The sequence below is a fragment of the Ochotona princeps genome, chromosome 5, assembly GCF_030435755.1.
Source record: "Ochotona princeps isolate mOchPri1 chromosome 5, mOchPri1.hap1, whole genome shotgun sequence".
NCBI lineage: Eukaryota > Metazoa > Chordata > Mammalia > Lagomorpha > Ochotonidae > Ochotona > Ochotona princeps.
This window is the reverse complement of record NC_080836.1, coordinates 39,042,435-39,058,151: the sequence shown is the minus strand read 5'-3', so window position 1 is coordinate 39,058,151 and position 15,717 is coordinate 39,042,435. Positions and strand designations below refer to the sequence as shown.

Sequence of the window (15,717 nt, the reverse complement as noted above, 5' to 3'; positions counted from 1 at the left end):
TAAATCACAAAATGAGCCCAAACATTCCTAGAACTGAGTAAGTATTTGGAGACATTTCTTTCCCCTCCTAAAAAACTTTTCCACTTCCTTAGACTGTGAAAAAACATTATTTGACATCCTAGATCAAGGAGGGTCTTTGATAGTTGATCAATACCAATGCAAACTAGTCCAGAGGGATGTGAGCAGGACGATAGCCCTGTTATCAATGGAAGGCTTTCTGTCTAGAGAAACTCAAGAACTTTTCTTTCAAAAATAGCAAATCAAAGACTTAGTGCTCATTGAGTATGCTTTCTTGTGAGTCAAATGAACTGGATATTATAAAACATAATCATTGTGAGTATCCTTGTGCTTCTCCAAGTGGCCTGTATTCATTCCTGGTTAACTGTTGATAGAGATGGGGCAACTTGCAGAAACAGTTCCCACACAGGATAGGAAACATAGTTTAGAAGGCCACATGGTATTATAGAAGGACTCCAAGCCAATGATGGATTGTTTCCCTGAGTTATCTTTTGGAATTCCAAGTATTATGATGTTTTAAAATCTTCCACTCAAATGCTCCTAAAATAAAAAAGTTAAACAACCATGGAGAAATACAGTGATCAAGTTCATTGCTATTTTCACAGTATCTAAGAGATTTATGAGATAAAAAATTCAATTCTTCAATCTTCAAAATACTTCTCAAATTTCCACTTTTGTTGTGGCTTCATTGTATCACAAGCAGCTACATTCAGGGTCTTCTGAGAAACATTTGCTTCCAAGCATAACAACTGATGATAGTTATCAAAAATAATGTGATCCATCTAAAGAGAAAAGAGAATCTGGGAATAAGTCACAGGCTCCATTTAAAGGCTGAAATAAAAAGACCTACAAACCAGGAGAAAAAGTGAGGCAATTGAATTTTTTGAACCAATGCTAGCCTGCACACTACTTTTGGCATTGTTGACGCAAACAAATGAAAACAGAAGAAAAAATAGTGGTTGTCGTACAACAGTAACAATCTACTGACTAATATTTAAAATACTAGTTTGAAATAACCTTTGTAGAAGAAAACACTTTACAATTAAAAATGTTTTCTCTCTGTGCGAACTTCTACACCATCTCTACTGTCATGAATACATGGAAAGCTTCCTCACTCGTGAGCTTACCACGAGAGTTTTAAACCCCATTTGATTGAAGTTGAGTTTGTGGTAAAGAAGGGGTACACAGATTTTGCTTACCAGTTTTGGGTGAAAGGCTGATGCTGACTTATGCAGCCATTTTAGCCCTTTGTTTCTATTATCACAAAGGTTCAGGCTTAGGACTCCTTTGTCAGGAATGTAAGTCAGGCACCATTCTCCACGCTTGATAAATCTTAACCAAGTGTAATTAAATTGTTGAAGCTATAGGGAAAAATGAATAAAGAGAAGGTCACTCCAGGGAGCAAATAAAGGTAAGGACTCCGTCATTTTTTTTCTTAACAGTGGATCACACAAAAGGCACTTTGATGGAGTATAGTTAAATCCCAGTTCTTCCACTTTTCATTGTGATTAATATAAGCATTCACTCTACCTGCTCCTAGTTTTCTTGTCTTCAAGATAGCATCTATCTTAGAGGGTTGGGGTCATGATTATAAAATGTGTTAGACTCAGTCAGCTTTCAATGCTTCAATGAATGCCAGTTGTGGTAACAGGAATTATTTAGTGCAATCAGTAAGTCTACATGTGATATCATCTCAGGTATTCTGAATCCCCAACAACACTTAGTGCCTACAGTATTGGGATGTTCAAAGCACCAAATGATTAAGGTTCCAATGCATGAATGATTTCCAGGAGACCCCAGACAGAGTTAAATTTCTCTGGGGAAAATGTTTCTGCTCCGTTGTTTAATACTGTATAAACACTCACAGGCTTTGTTCTATTTGTAAGGATTCTTGCTGGTAGCAACAGGAATTACGAAGTTGCCACTAGGCCAGCATTGACCAGTTCATAGGAACTGCTATTTAAAATATGTTGTTAAGTATTTAGTGTCTGAAAAAAATACAAATCTGGACAATAGAACCACATTTTTAATTATTCACAATATTCTATCAAGTTGTTCATAGTCTTCTAACACCTATCAGGTCAGTGTACTTTAAAACTCTGGGTCATGGAAGAATTGATGTTTTACACTAATGCAGAAATATTTAGAAAAACAAGACTGCTTGTAAAATGTATCTGAATGCATTTTTATAACGAATCACGTTTAAGGTAATTCAAATTTGACGTGGAGTATCAGACTAAATTGAAATTATTGTCTGCCCACTGGTACATGAATGATAATCTCTGGACCAATACCAACATCACCTGGGAACTGGTTTGCAGTGCAGTATCTTAGTCTCACCAGAGGTTTATGAAATCAGAGTTTGTATGGTAGCAATTTCTCCAGGTGATTAGTGTACAGAGAAAAAATTGAGCATCATGGTTGAACAGCATTGTGATAACAAGTGCTGTTACTGGAAGATGTTTGGGGTTATCTTGAAAAGGGATGTTTCAATTTCTTTTAAAGTTCATAACTGAACTAAAGTTAAAAAAAACATAGCACCATGGAATTAAATAGCTTGTGATGTGTCAATGAAGAAATGAAAAAAAAAACAAACCTTCTTGGAAAAAATGATGTTACTGTGTGATCTATGATATGAGTCAGTGAAGAACTTAATAAGACAAAATAAACTATTTTGGATGAAAATAAAAGCAGAAATATCAAAATCCATGGGTTGCAGCATAAACAGTATTGAAGGGGTTATTGATTTTTATAATTAGCATGAAGGTTGCCTTATACCAGAGAGAATATATGGTATTTATCCATTTGGGATTGGTTTATTTCACTTAGCATAATGACCACTAGTTGGGATCATTCAGTTGCAAGTGGTAGAACTGCATTCTTTTTAATGATTGAGTATTACTCCATGGAGTAGATGTACCATGGCTTCCTTATCCACTACTCTTTGGATGGGCACCTGGGTTGTTTCCATGTGTTTGCTACTGTAGATTGTGCTTCTATAAATATAGGATTACAGATGCCTTTCTCATGCATATTTCATTTCCTTTAGGTGTACAGCACGTTTATTTTCAGTGTCTTAGCACTCTCCACACTGACTTCCAGAGTGGCTATACTAGCCTACACTCCAACCAACAGTGAAGGAGGATGCCTTTCTCGCCACACCCACACCAAAAGATGTTGCTAGTAGATTTCTGAATGTAGGGCAACCTCACTGGAGTTTGGTGGGATCACAATGTGGTTTTTGTTTGTATCTCCCTGATGGCTAGGGAGCCTGAGCATCTTTTCAAGCGTCTATTAGCCATTTGATTTTGTTCTTTTGAAAAATGTCTGTTCATTTCCTTTGCCCATTTCTTCACAGGACTGTTTGTTTTGCTGTCACTGGGTTTCTGAAGCTCTTTGTAAATCTTGGTTATTTTTACCCATATCAGTTGTGTAGTGTGCAAAAATTTTCTACCATTCTGTGTGTTGCTTCTTCACTTTGTTGATCATTCCCTTTGCTGTACAGAAGTTTTTAGTTTTATGCAGTCCCATTTGTTTATTTTGGCTTTGACTACCTGTACATTCGGTGTCTTTTCAAGAAGTCTTTCCCCATTCCTATATCTTGGAGAGTGCTTCCTATGTTTTTCTGTAATAGTTTGATGATTTCTGGGTGCAGATTTAGGTCCTTGATCCATTTAGAGCTGATTTTTGTATAAAGCGACAGGTGCGGGTCTTGCTCTTTACCTCTGCAGTCTGCTATTCAGTTGTCCCAACAGCATTCGTTGAAGATACCAAGCTTTTTCCCTGGATTTTTTTTTCAGTTTTCTTGTCAAAGATTAGTTGGCTGTACATGTGTTGGTTTTTCTGGGGTTTCTCTTCTCTTTCGTTGTTTTTTTTCTCTGTTTCTCTACCAGTACCAGACTGTTCTGATGACCATTGCTCGGTAGTACATCTTGAGGTCTGAAATTGTTGATTTTTACTCTTCAGGATAGCTCCTAGCAATATGAGCCTTAAAGGATTACATTATTTAGTGTTCTTCTTTTAAATAATTTGATTGTGATTTGGTTTTGTAAGTTGTGATTTCACTTTCTCTTGAGATGTTAATGAGTTACAAGTATTTCTTTCAATTCATTGTTTAAGACATTCACTTCCCTGTCTCATCTCTTCCCTAATTAAGAAAGCATTCTTTTGACTTCATGTTGATAATCCATAGCTAAATTGTAACAGATATGTCTTTCCTTCTAGTAGCTGTATTGAACTTAGAGGGAGAAATGGAATGGAACTGAAAAACTAAGCATTATCAAAGCAAAGAAAGAAAAGACAATGAACTTATTATTTGTTGAAGAATGAACTGCAAATTAGGAAGACCCATCTCTAGTCACACATCAGCATTCCAGTGAGTTCTATTTGGCACCCAACCCAGGTAACTTTTCCCACAGAATGGACAACCATGAGGGAACATATGTTGGAGAGGGACGTGTGATCATCTGTGATCACTCAGACCTCACCTCCAGCACAGTGTAGGGAGTCCCTGTTCTGTTCTCCCTGGATTTGCTTGCTGTGCTCTGAGTCTGTGGGGGCTTTGCTGCAGGGTAGTCTACCACGGATCATGGGTTGTGTGGTTTCCATTACTACGTTAACATGCAGCAGAAGAATGGGTGGGATGGGGCAGGAGGGAGCTATAAATCAGAGAATAAAATTTCTCCCCTATTGAAATGATCTAGACATGTGTTTTATTTATTGGTTGCCCCTTTTATCTTTTTTTTTTTTTTTACATTTTGTCTTAATGGCATTGTGCAAACATTTACAGAGCACTACTTGTAACTTAGGGTTTAAAGTGCTTTACATGTATTACCTAATTCTACCACCTCACCAGCTGAAATAGTAGGTAATACCATATCTACCATTTGTTAAAGGACAAAGGATTTGTGAAGGATAACACAGGTTTTTAAATAAAGAATCTGGCACTGGATCTTTCCTGCTGCTAGTGTGTTGACTTCACTTTCTACATGATTATTTATTTAGTCTCTGTCTTTGCATTTAGTAGTGGATCCTTTTTAGCACTAGCTGTTTAAGTACCAGGACACTTAGATAGTAACTACAGATTTCTATTGGGCAAAAATAAATTCCTCAAGTGAACATGGAACGTGTCATGTACTCATGCTGTCAACTCCCTAGAGAAAAACAATCTCAGCTTGGCTGACCTTGCTGCTCCCATCACAGTCTTCCAGAATGGCTGTGGTGTTTTCAATGGAGATGCATTTTCCTGAGGCCACATTAATAAGCTAGGGAGCAAAATAGAAAATACAAATTAAAGAAAGATGTATTCAGAAGTAGAAGAAGACACACTGATACATCTAGAAAACATAGAATATAAAACTGTAATAAGATTAAACGATAGTTAATAGCTCCACATTTGTTAGCATTACAGGATTTCATTGGTTGCTATCTCTAACAGAAACATAATGTAATCTTGCTAAACTACAGCTTCAATCTGTCAATTTAGGCCTATGATTCAGCCACAGAGCCAAGAAACAGAAGCTTTTAATTAACCCTTGCCTGGAAAACTAAACACTAGATGAATAAAAGGTGGAATAAAAAGTAATTGCTCTTGTCTCAAGTTTATCTGCTGCATATATTAAAAGTCAATGAACATCACATTTGAAATTCCATCAAATCAAAAACTATGGCTATGTTCCCTGCTTGACCCTTTCCAGCTATTTGACTGCTTACACTCTGAATCAACTGATTCCCACTGATTCTCTATCAAGAGCTGCCTAATGATTCAAGCAAGCAATGGACAAAACTAACATAGCCAGGTGTAAAGATACTTTCTGGCAGGTCCTCCTACCTCCAGTCTAAAATAGATTCACAAGGTCAAACCCAGAGGTAGCTTCCTATAAATCACCATTAAATGTAGAAATATGTTGACTCATTTACCCCCTTTCAACTCCTGGGCAGAGCCAATGAGATGGTAGGTTAAGATATTCAGGATAGGCAGATTTCTGGAGAAAGTGTATAGTGTCAAAGCTACACTTTATGTCCCAGGAATGCTTCCAGAACTGGGGCTGGGGTGGGGAGTGTGAGATTTTGTTGCCAGGGTGCTCTTTGTGCGTCCTGATCCCATGGTGCCTATCACAGAGAGCTGGCTCAGGTGTTCCAACCAGGCAGGCTGCGGAGCTCACAGGGTTGACAGACTTGTAACAGCAGCTCCATAGATGGGTGTCTACCTTTACATGCATAGTTCAGCTTGCAAAAACATAAGCAGCATCTCCATAGAACAGAAAATGTAGGACAAACCAAAAGCCAGAGACAAGATGGCAAATGTTGCTCAACACGGGCTTGTCTCTTCTTCAGGGAGACACTGGAAGAAACAATGGGCCATGCAGAAGTCAGAAGGTTGGAGTTAAGGCTACCACATAAAAATAGAAAGTCCAAGAGTTAGATCCTCAGTGGGTCAGTGCACCAGGAAAAGTAGTTTCTCCATTTGCACAGGGAGACCAGAGGGAAGCCAGGCACTCCCGGGACCCTGAAACCTTACACAGATCTTAAAATTTACACACTTGTGTAGTAACTTTTACTAACGTTCAAGGAATAGATGCAAGTATTAAAAATAGTACCAGGCTGGGAACAAGCATTTAGCTTAGAAGACACTGGTTAGTATGCCAGATCCTTGTCAGGATGTGTGGATTTGGTTTGTGTCTCTGGGGCCAGACTCTAGCTTTCTGCTGCTAACGCAGATGCTGAGGAGCAGTGGTGAAGGTTCAAGGACACTTAGGTTTGTGCTATGTATGTGAATTCTTGACTCCTGACTTCAGCCTCATTCCAGTTCTTGCCATTGTGGACATTTGAGGAATTAATCTTTCCTGGTCCCTCTGTGGCTTAAATAACTGATGTTTAGCATACTGAATAGCACAAAGCAATGCTAGAATGACAGTCCCCACCAGTATTTCTCCAAGAAAGCTTCACTTGCAATTTACTTATTAATTTTTAAAGATTTATTTGTTTATTTGAGTTAAAAGAAGAATTAAATACAGAAGCAAATATAGAGGAAGTGATCTTTTATCCTTTGGTTCACCTCCCACCCAACCACAAGGCCGAGGCTGTGCCAGATTGGAACCAGAAGCCTAGAGCTTTTTCAGGGTCTTACACATGGGCAGTAGGATCCCAGTCACAGAAGATGGATCATCTTCTGCTGCCTTCCCAAGAGCATTAATAGGGAGCTGCATCAGAAGTGGAATAGTCAGGGACTCAAATCCTCAAAACAACTCTCATTTGGGATACTGGCACTGCAGGTGATGGCCTAGCCAGCTATGCCAAACTCCATACATTGCAATCACAAATGTGAGAAGGAACCATCCACCATTGATACATCTAAATAGTTACAAAGCTTACATAAATTAAACCACAACAGACTTCAAGGAAGAGAATAGAAATGCACGAAATAAAATAATGCTGGAGTATAAAGACAGGAATGTGTGCTCTAATTCTTCTGAGGCCCTTAGCAGCAATGAGTAGAAGCTGGTATATTTGTGGATTATGCAGATCCTATCTTTAAACAAGTTTGGAAAACTCAGATTCCAACAGAGCTGAAAAGGCTACCCTACTCCAGAACTCGGGTTATTAATGCTCAGTTTATGCTTCAGAATGTACTATATTTTTTCAAATCTACTTGATTCCTATAGTGGCACCAGTAACATTGTGCATCACAGTGTTTGGGTACCTGTAGCTTACTGAATTTCTTTGTTTTTATTTCACACAATTTAAGTCCTTCCTCTGAACACTGGAAGGCACTAGAAGGAAACAGAGAACTTTCTGTTGTGTTTCACTTCTCCATGAAACTTCCCTCCTTTCCTTTTTTCTCCTACTGGAGAATCCCTTTTTCTTCATAAAGAAATGTTTTTATAAAATGCCAAGAAATTGTTAGCTTTAATTTCATTCAGAAAGTTTTGACTTTTTAAAAGTCTTATGCCCATGTTTTTATTGCAAATAACTTCAACTGAGTTTTTAAAATTAAACCAATTTTGACTTATCTATGTTGAGTTATTTCATTTTCCAATCTAGGAGCTGTGAATTCCTATAGGTTATTATGGAGTTGCTAAATATTAGGTAAGATTTTTTGTTAATAGTTTAATCCACTGCAAAAATAAATTATTGCATGCTATTTTTAATTTTTTCAAATGCTTGAAGTTAAGAAATTCATTGCTGTCATTAAAAAAATCAGAGATTTAAATTCCTATGTGTGTAGGTTATAAAATGGGAAAAGGTGAGAAAAGAGGGCATGGAGTTTATTTTCTTGAAACTTCAAGATTGTCTAATACAGCATAATGGTGTAGTTAATATTATTCCCCATTAATTAGAGATAAACCCCACCTTTTTATAGACTAGTAGTAACACTCTCTACTGGCTGTTTCAAGAGTAAGTGGCAAAATTATTGAAGTTTGTCTAAGCAAAGCAGTAAAAAAGATAGTGAGGAAAACAGAAAAAGGAACGTGTTTGAAATCACTGTTTAGGGGCAAGCATTTGTTACGGTGCTGAAGACTTTACTTTGGGAATGGGGGTGGCTAGTGTTGTGGTACGGCAGGTGAAGTGGCTGCCTGCAAAGAAAATAGTCTGTATCGCCAACAGTTCATATCCAGCTGCTTCACTTCTGAGCCAGAGTCCTGCTAATGTCCCTGTTAAAGTAGAGGAAGATCCCCTAATGCTTGGGCCTGGCATCGACAAGAAAGCTCTTGAAGAAGCGCCTAGCTCCGATGCACTGGCTTTGCACTGGTTCAGCTCCAGCTGTTGCCGCCACTGGGGCTGTACGATGAAGGATGAAAGATCTCCTCTCTGTCTCTATGTAATTCTGCCTAGCAAATAAATAGACACATCTGCAAAAAGAACAGAAAGACTCCTCTTGGTGCACCTGAATCCACATCATGATGGCTGGGTTTCAGTCCTAGCTCTGCTTCTGTTTCGAGCTTCCTGCTAATGTGCACCCTGAGAGGCAGAAGGCGATGATTAAAATGCATTTGGGTTCCTTCCACCAACGTGGGAGACCTGGATTGGGTTCCTGGCTCCTGCTTTTGGCCTGGACCAACCAGGGCAAGTGTTGGGTGTGAATTAGTGATTTCTCTCTTCTTATCTATTTCTGTACTTTTCTTTCTCTATGTCCTTCAAATAAATAAAAAATAATCTTTTAAAAAATATTTATTATAGTTCAGGCATCAGCAGAAGGCAATTTCATCAGGAGAGCTGTTAAAACTTTTGTGGGAGTGCAATATTCAAGTTTAAAAGCTAGTTTTTAGTACCCTCTGGTGGTTAAAATTTAGTAATACAATTGTTGAGATTCTGTGTAGAAGACAAGAAGAAATTACTATGGCAAGAGTTCCATTATTTCCCCGCCCCACATACACACTTAAGGAATGGAATTAAAGAATTCATTTATTTTACAGATGTATTTGATCTGCTATTGTTTGAATTGTGTTTCTTCTGGTTTACCCAAGATAAAAAATACCACTGAAGTCACTGAAATTGCTGCTAATGTATGGTGATCCTTTTGGACAAAAAGAACCTTCATAAGTGTTTTGTTACATAAAAATAAGCCTCCTAACACTTTTTTTGTCAGTGAAATTTTATAAAAAGAAAGAACAGAACAAAGTAGCACACCAACTTCACATTGTCCACACCACTGCTAAGTTTTGCTAATATAAGGGGCCAATCACTCTTGCTGGCAGATGATCCACAAGATGCAGCTTAGCTAGTTTGCGCCATTGTCTTTCTACGGAGAGCTATAAAAAATGTGGTCCAGCAGAGCAGGAGTACCGATGACCAAGTCTGCCTTAAATGAAGAAACGGAAAAATGCGAAAGAAAACAAGAAAACATTGGAAATATTTATAAATCCAAATTAAAGTAGAAGTTAGAGAGAGAGATTGAAAATAAATATAGGATAAAGGGACCTAGCAGAGCCTGGGCCGACCACCCTTAAACCCATCCCTAGCTAAATGTCCTCATGTCTTCCCGTCCTCTTGAACTGTCACTCCCGCTTTCCTCCACTTGTCTTCTGCCTTGATTTGTCATTGCTGTGTACTGTCTCCAATCCCTCTAGTAACCTCTGCTACCCTACCTCATGTCCTGTGCTCTTATCTTCTGCTTTGTTGACTATTTCCATTATTGCCATTCTTTCTTTGCAACTTTTAAAATGCCTTAATGAAATCTTGTCATCCTAGTGCTTAACTTTGCTTGAGAATTTCCCTTTATATTCAGAAGGAAAGACAGGGGAAAGAAGAAAGGCAAGCAGGCCTTATTCTGTCTGGAAGGACCTGTGTAATCCGACTGCTGCCTCCCTCTCCTTTCCTGCTCCTGCTATTCGTGCCTGTATCCTCACACCCTGACAACAATATCCATCATTTCCTGCTCTTGAATGTCTCCTAATGTCACTGTGTTGTATCAGTTGCCTCCTCTGCCGAATGTTTGCTGTCTAGAAATGGCTGACACTTGCTGGGTGCTAAGCTTACTTCTTTAGAGAGATTTTCCTAAGCACTCCAGTGTAGAAGGATGTCTGGTTCGTGGCCATCTTTCAGATAGGCACTTGAACTTACCACACCGCTGGCTCTAACAATGGGAGCCTTTAAGTCAGGAAAGACATTCTCCAAATACCACTTGAAACTTTTGCATTTCAGTTTCCTCCGAAGTTCTCGTTGCTGGGTGAGATTGCCGACATCTAACTCTTGCTCCATGAGGTGATCACCATGGCCATAGAAGAGCTCCTTGTACTCATCCAGCCAGACTTCAGCCACTCGCACCAAGTTACGCTCCACTGTCTTCATCCGGTCTTTGGGGAAGGAGTATGGGTTGTCATTTCTGAAGATGTGGCCCACACGGGAGCAGGGGATGATCTCAATTTCACCTCCACACATCCATACCTGGAATGAATGCATGATAAACACTGGTTTCACATGATTCTCTATAAATTACTGGCAAAACGGCAATGCTGTGGAAGCCCTGGTAACTTTGTATCCCGCCCGCTTGCAATAGTGTCCACAACTTCTGAAACACTCTGTTGCTAGAAAATCAAATCCAACAGGCTTGGTCAATTCTATATATTACTGTCATTCAATTTTGCCTAAACAAAATGTAATTTTTTTCCATTTCTGTCATGCAATATATTGGATATTTTTATTTCTAAAGACATTTTACAGAGCCCCCAAATATATAAACTCTATGACATGGGTTAATGTTTTCTTCAAAGCAGGGAAAGGAATATGGACCCCCACATTTCACTGCTGTCATCCTCAAAGAGCCTTAAGGATTCAAATAGCAGTCTTCTTGACCAGAAGCTTCAAAATCACAGCCCTCTAATACAGACTACCTGACACCATCAGAGCGCAGTTGCTTTGTGGATACTGTCTGTCACTGTCATTCTTACATCTGCCTCATTTATTAATCTACAGTAGGAAGTGGACAAGGAGCTGAGGGCCAGGATACACATGGCTTGTGAGCTGCTTGCCTTACAGTACTCCTTCATGTTTCTGAAATTTGTATTCTTCAAGATGATCCACTGCTGAATTATTACATTAATTTGAATTAGCAGAGTTGCTTCAGGAGAGTTATTTCATATCAAGTAGGAATCGCACAGACTTCTGCGGATTGGCAGAAAGTCATTCCTTTCACTTATTACATACAGAAATGGTGTGGTGAATTATTAGGACACTAGTAAATTTCATGCCCAGTGAGTCTTCCAAGTTCTACCAGGGCAGAAAAGGTAATCTAGAGACCCTAGAATTTCTATGAAATTTCTTCTTCATGTTCATCACATATCTGGTTGTAGTAATAAAATGAAGCCTTTTAAAAATGATAAACTCCTAATTATACAGAAAACAAACACTTGGTCATACCTTGAAGGACAGCTCCATATTTTCTCCACCCCAGACATCAAGTCCAGGGTCATATGTTCCAAGTTCAAAAAAATAATTTCTATCAATAGAAAATAATCCACCTGCCATTACAGGACACCTACAAGAAGAAAAGTGAAAAGTTTGTTGTTTAACCAGTCATCTCATGGAAGTTGAACCTTGGAGTAGACCATCTGCATGTTAGAGTCATGAGAAATTTCAGGACAGCTTCCTGGGGCAGTTTCAGATAGAATCACAGATAACTCTTCAGTGATGAGTTCTGTGCTTTGGTGCAGGGCTTGATTGGAAGAGCAAAAATGCAGCCTGGAACAAGGGGTCTTCGTTGTCTTTTATACTTTGACACAAACTATCCAAAATATTGTTTCTCACAGCACTTATTTAGGGCTAAGGGAGTACTAATGCTGTAAACACAATGTGTTTGTTATCTTAGAATTTCAAAAATCACATGTGGCACTAAGAAATGGCAACACACAGGAAGACACCTTCTCAAACACAACAGACTGCCATTTTATAATTTTGGAGACAAAGCTTATTGATTTATTTATGTTTATTTGGATGACAAAGAAAGAGAAGGAAGGGGAGAGAGCACCGTCATTCATGAATTGACTCCTCAAATGCCCTGAACAGGGACCAGGACAAATCAGGAGCCAGGTCATGGCTCAGTTGCTATCTTTTCTTATTTCTCTCTCCTTTCTCCCAATTACAGCAAACTTGATAGCTTGTTATAGAGGAGCACTATATTAAATACTTCGTATGCATTAGCTGATTATAGTCGCAGTGTTAGAAATCGTGCAAACAGAAACTCAAAAACAGTTAACCATCCTTAGCAAGCTCACAGGACTAGCAAATTCCTATTGAGAATCAAATTCAAAGAAAATAACTCCAACCATCAGTGACCATGGAGCATAGAAACTACAGTTTGGGGCCCGGCGGTGTGGCTTAGCGGCTAAAGTCCTCGCCCTGAAAGCCCCGGGATCCCATATGGGTGCCGGTTCTAATCCCGGCAGCTCCACTTCCCATCCAGCTCCCTGCTTGTGGCCTGGGAAAGCAGTTGAGGACGGCCCAATGCATTGGGACACTGCACCCGCGTGGGAGACCCGGAAGAGGTTCCTGGTTCCCGCCATCGGATCGGCGCACATCGGCCCGTTGCGGTCACTTGGGGAGTGAATCATCGGACGGAAGATCTTCCTCTCTGTCTCTCCTCCTCTCTGTATATCTGGCTGTAATAAAATGCATAAATCTTCAAAAAAAATTAAAAAAAAAAAAAGAAACTACAGTTTGGTCACTAGTTCAGTAAGGGGTGAGCACTTCCATGATGGTCACCACTGAGTCAATTCAAAGTGGTTTCTGTAGAGAACCTGTTCTGAGTTTACAGTGTTAGAGAAATCTTAGGGTCAAAGTGAATCCTTGAAAGGAGTTAGTTGCTCTTCTTTTCTCTCTACTTAAGTAGGTAGTCTATCCACACTCTAATTATCCTTATTAGAATATTCAGAAAGCATTTTCTTCCTAATATGTTGGATATGTCTGAACTCAACTACTATGCTGACCCTCAAATTGGGAATCTGAAAAAATGAAAGAGGCTTTCCAGGAGTAAGATTGGAATAAAAGTTTTAAATTCAGGGAGGGATAGGTATTTGGCCTAATTGTTAATATACTATTAGGGACTTGTGTGTCCCATACCAAAGTGTCGTAGTTGAAGTCTGACTCTGCTATTGATTCCAGCTTCCTGCCAGTGTAAACACTGAGAGGAAGCAGAGGAGACTCAAAAATTGGGTTCCTGCCACCCACTTGGGGTGCCTGCATCAAGTTTCCAGCTCCAGGCTTTGACCAGTTCATTACTTCATGCATTAGTGAATGCAACAGTGAATATGCTCTTGGTGTCAACCCTACTCTGTCCCTCTCTGTTTTCAGATAATTTAAGCATATAAATAACACATTAAAAAATAAATAAGTAAATCCAGAGAGGTTTGGATTTGAACCCAAAAATCCTTTCTGTGGTAGTTGCATAAACCTGGAAAAATCATTTCACTGGTTTAAATCTCAATTTCCTCCTTTCCCTAAGCAAAGTATGATCACCTCAATCCCTTGGTTAGGAAAAGCAGGTTCTCTACAGAGCATCATGCACAATAAATGGTACTCCTTGGGGTTGTCAATTCTGATAACACACTTGGCCAGAATGCAGGAATTATTTAGTGAAAGGTGGGAGTAGAGAAGCACCCTGCAATGTCCATCTGGACTTGGCATTCTTTTGGGAATTGGGAACCTGTGTGTGTGCGCAACATATCCCCAACAGGGAATGTTTCAGGATTTCTGCTGTGCTGCAGGCTGAGGCCCCAGGGAAAGCACAGGAAACTCCAACTCTGGTTTCAGGCCTAAGCTCTGTTCTTCAGCTCAGCTTTTCCAGTAATAAAACACCAATTTAAATTCATATTCAGTTTCTATGTCTGTTTCTCAGTTTGTTCAAAGCATTTGGCACTTGGCCCATGAAAGGTAATGATTAAAATACAAAGAAAAGTTTAAACACAGATATTATTGTAATGATATTTCTATTACTATTATTTACCATTATTATTTTTTTACTAATTATAAATTACAGGCAAAGGACAATGCTATGGAAGCCCTGACAACTTTGTATCCTGCTGGCTTGAAACGGTATTCTCAACTTCTGAAACACTCTGGTATTAGAAAATCAAATCCAACAGGCTTAGACAATGTTATATGTTGCTATGGATTGATTTTGGATAAATAAAATGGTTGCTCTAACATTATAAGTGTTTATAAAGCATTTATGATACACATTCAAAGTTTGCCTTTTTTAGGTTTCAAGAGAACAGGAATAGTGTTGGTGAATTTTTCTTGGTTTAGGGATGGATGGAGTGCAGCTGACCATTTTAAAAACATTTATTTTTTTTATCTTTTTCTTGGAAAGGCAGGGGTACAGAGAGAAGGAGCAGATGACAATTTTAAAATGAGTGGGTTTTTTTTTTTTTTATAGGGGGAAAGGGAAATTTGGTGCAGTGTTGAAGACGGCCATATTCCAAATCAGAGTGTCTGGTTTTGAGTTCCACCTGCACTTCCAGCTCCAGCCTCCTATCCTGGAGCATAGCAGGTGATGCCTCAAGTGCTGGATGTTTGCTATTCTTGCAGGAGACCTGGACCAGCATTTAAGCTCCTGGTATCTGCCCAGCCTGACCCTGGCAGTTGTAGGCTTTCGGTGAGTAAATCAATAGAAAAAAGATCTCTCTGTATGTCTTTCAAATAAATAAAAATGAATAAATAATATTTTTAAGAAATGAGGTTTTGCAGTGTGACACTTACTTTTTAGGAAACTTTGTTTGATCTGTCAATCCAGGGGCCAGACCTGTAATTTTTGTTGTGGAATGACAGCTCTTTTGTGAAATCCTTTTCACACGTTTACAGAAAGATCCATGACTGCTTCCCAGCCTTAAGTTTCAAACACTTACCTTATTATATCAGTTTCTTTAATGTTGTTTTTTGCAACAACATCTGGAGGGATTGTTCTCCAACCAAAGTTCATAGGCCACAAAAAGATGCCTCTTTGAAAGTTGTCCACGGTCATGTAACTAATCCAGAAAATAAAACAAAGTTCTACCTGAGATAATCTCATCACATTAGTTCCACTACTTATTCCAATGTTTGAAATAAGTTCTTTTTTAGATGATCTAACAGTTAAATTTGCTTATTTAGGAAAATTGGCATTAGTGACAAATCAGTTGAATTGCTTCCTTGAATTTATTTATCTATTTAAAAATATAAAAGCATTTCAAACATTTTGTGGGGAAATGGAATTTAAAAATATGT

The 15,717-nt window shown here is 38.8% G+C and overlaps 1 protein-coding gene across 1 annotated transcript in view; it reads right to left on the bottom strand.

Moving 5' to 3' along the window:
• Positions 1–659: 659 nt before the first annotated feature.
• The window catches only part of GALNT5 (polypeptide N-acetylgalactosaminyltransferase 5), a 41,917-nt gene continuing 26,859 nt past the window's right edge, over positions 660–15,717 (bottom strand). Inside the window, exons 5-10 of the mRNA XM_004577152.3 lie at positions 15,360–15,479; positions 11,878–11,995; positions 10,582–10,905; positions 5,202–5,282; positions 1,218–1,379; positions 660–800 (exon numbers count right to left, since the gene is read on the bottom strand). Coding sequence (XP_004577209.2) covers positions 660–800; positions 1,218–1,379; positions 5,202–5,282; positions 10,582–10,905; positions 11,878–11,995; positions 15,360–15,479 — 946 coding nt within the window. The remainder of the gene's footprint in view (positions 801–1,217; positions 1,380–5,201; positions 5,283–10,581; positions 10,906–11,877; positions 11,996–15,359; positions 15,480–15,717) is intronic.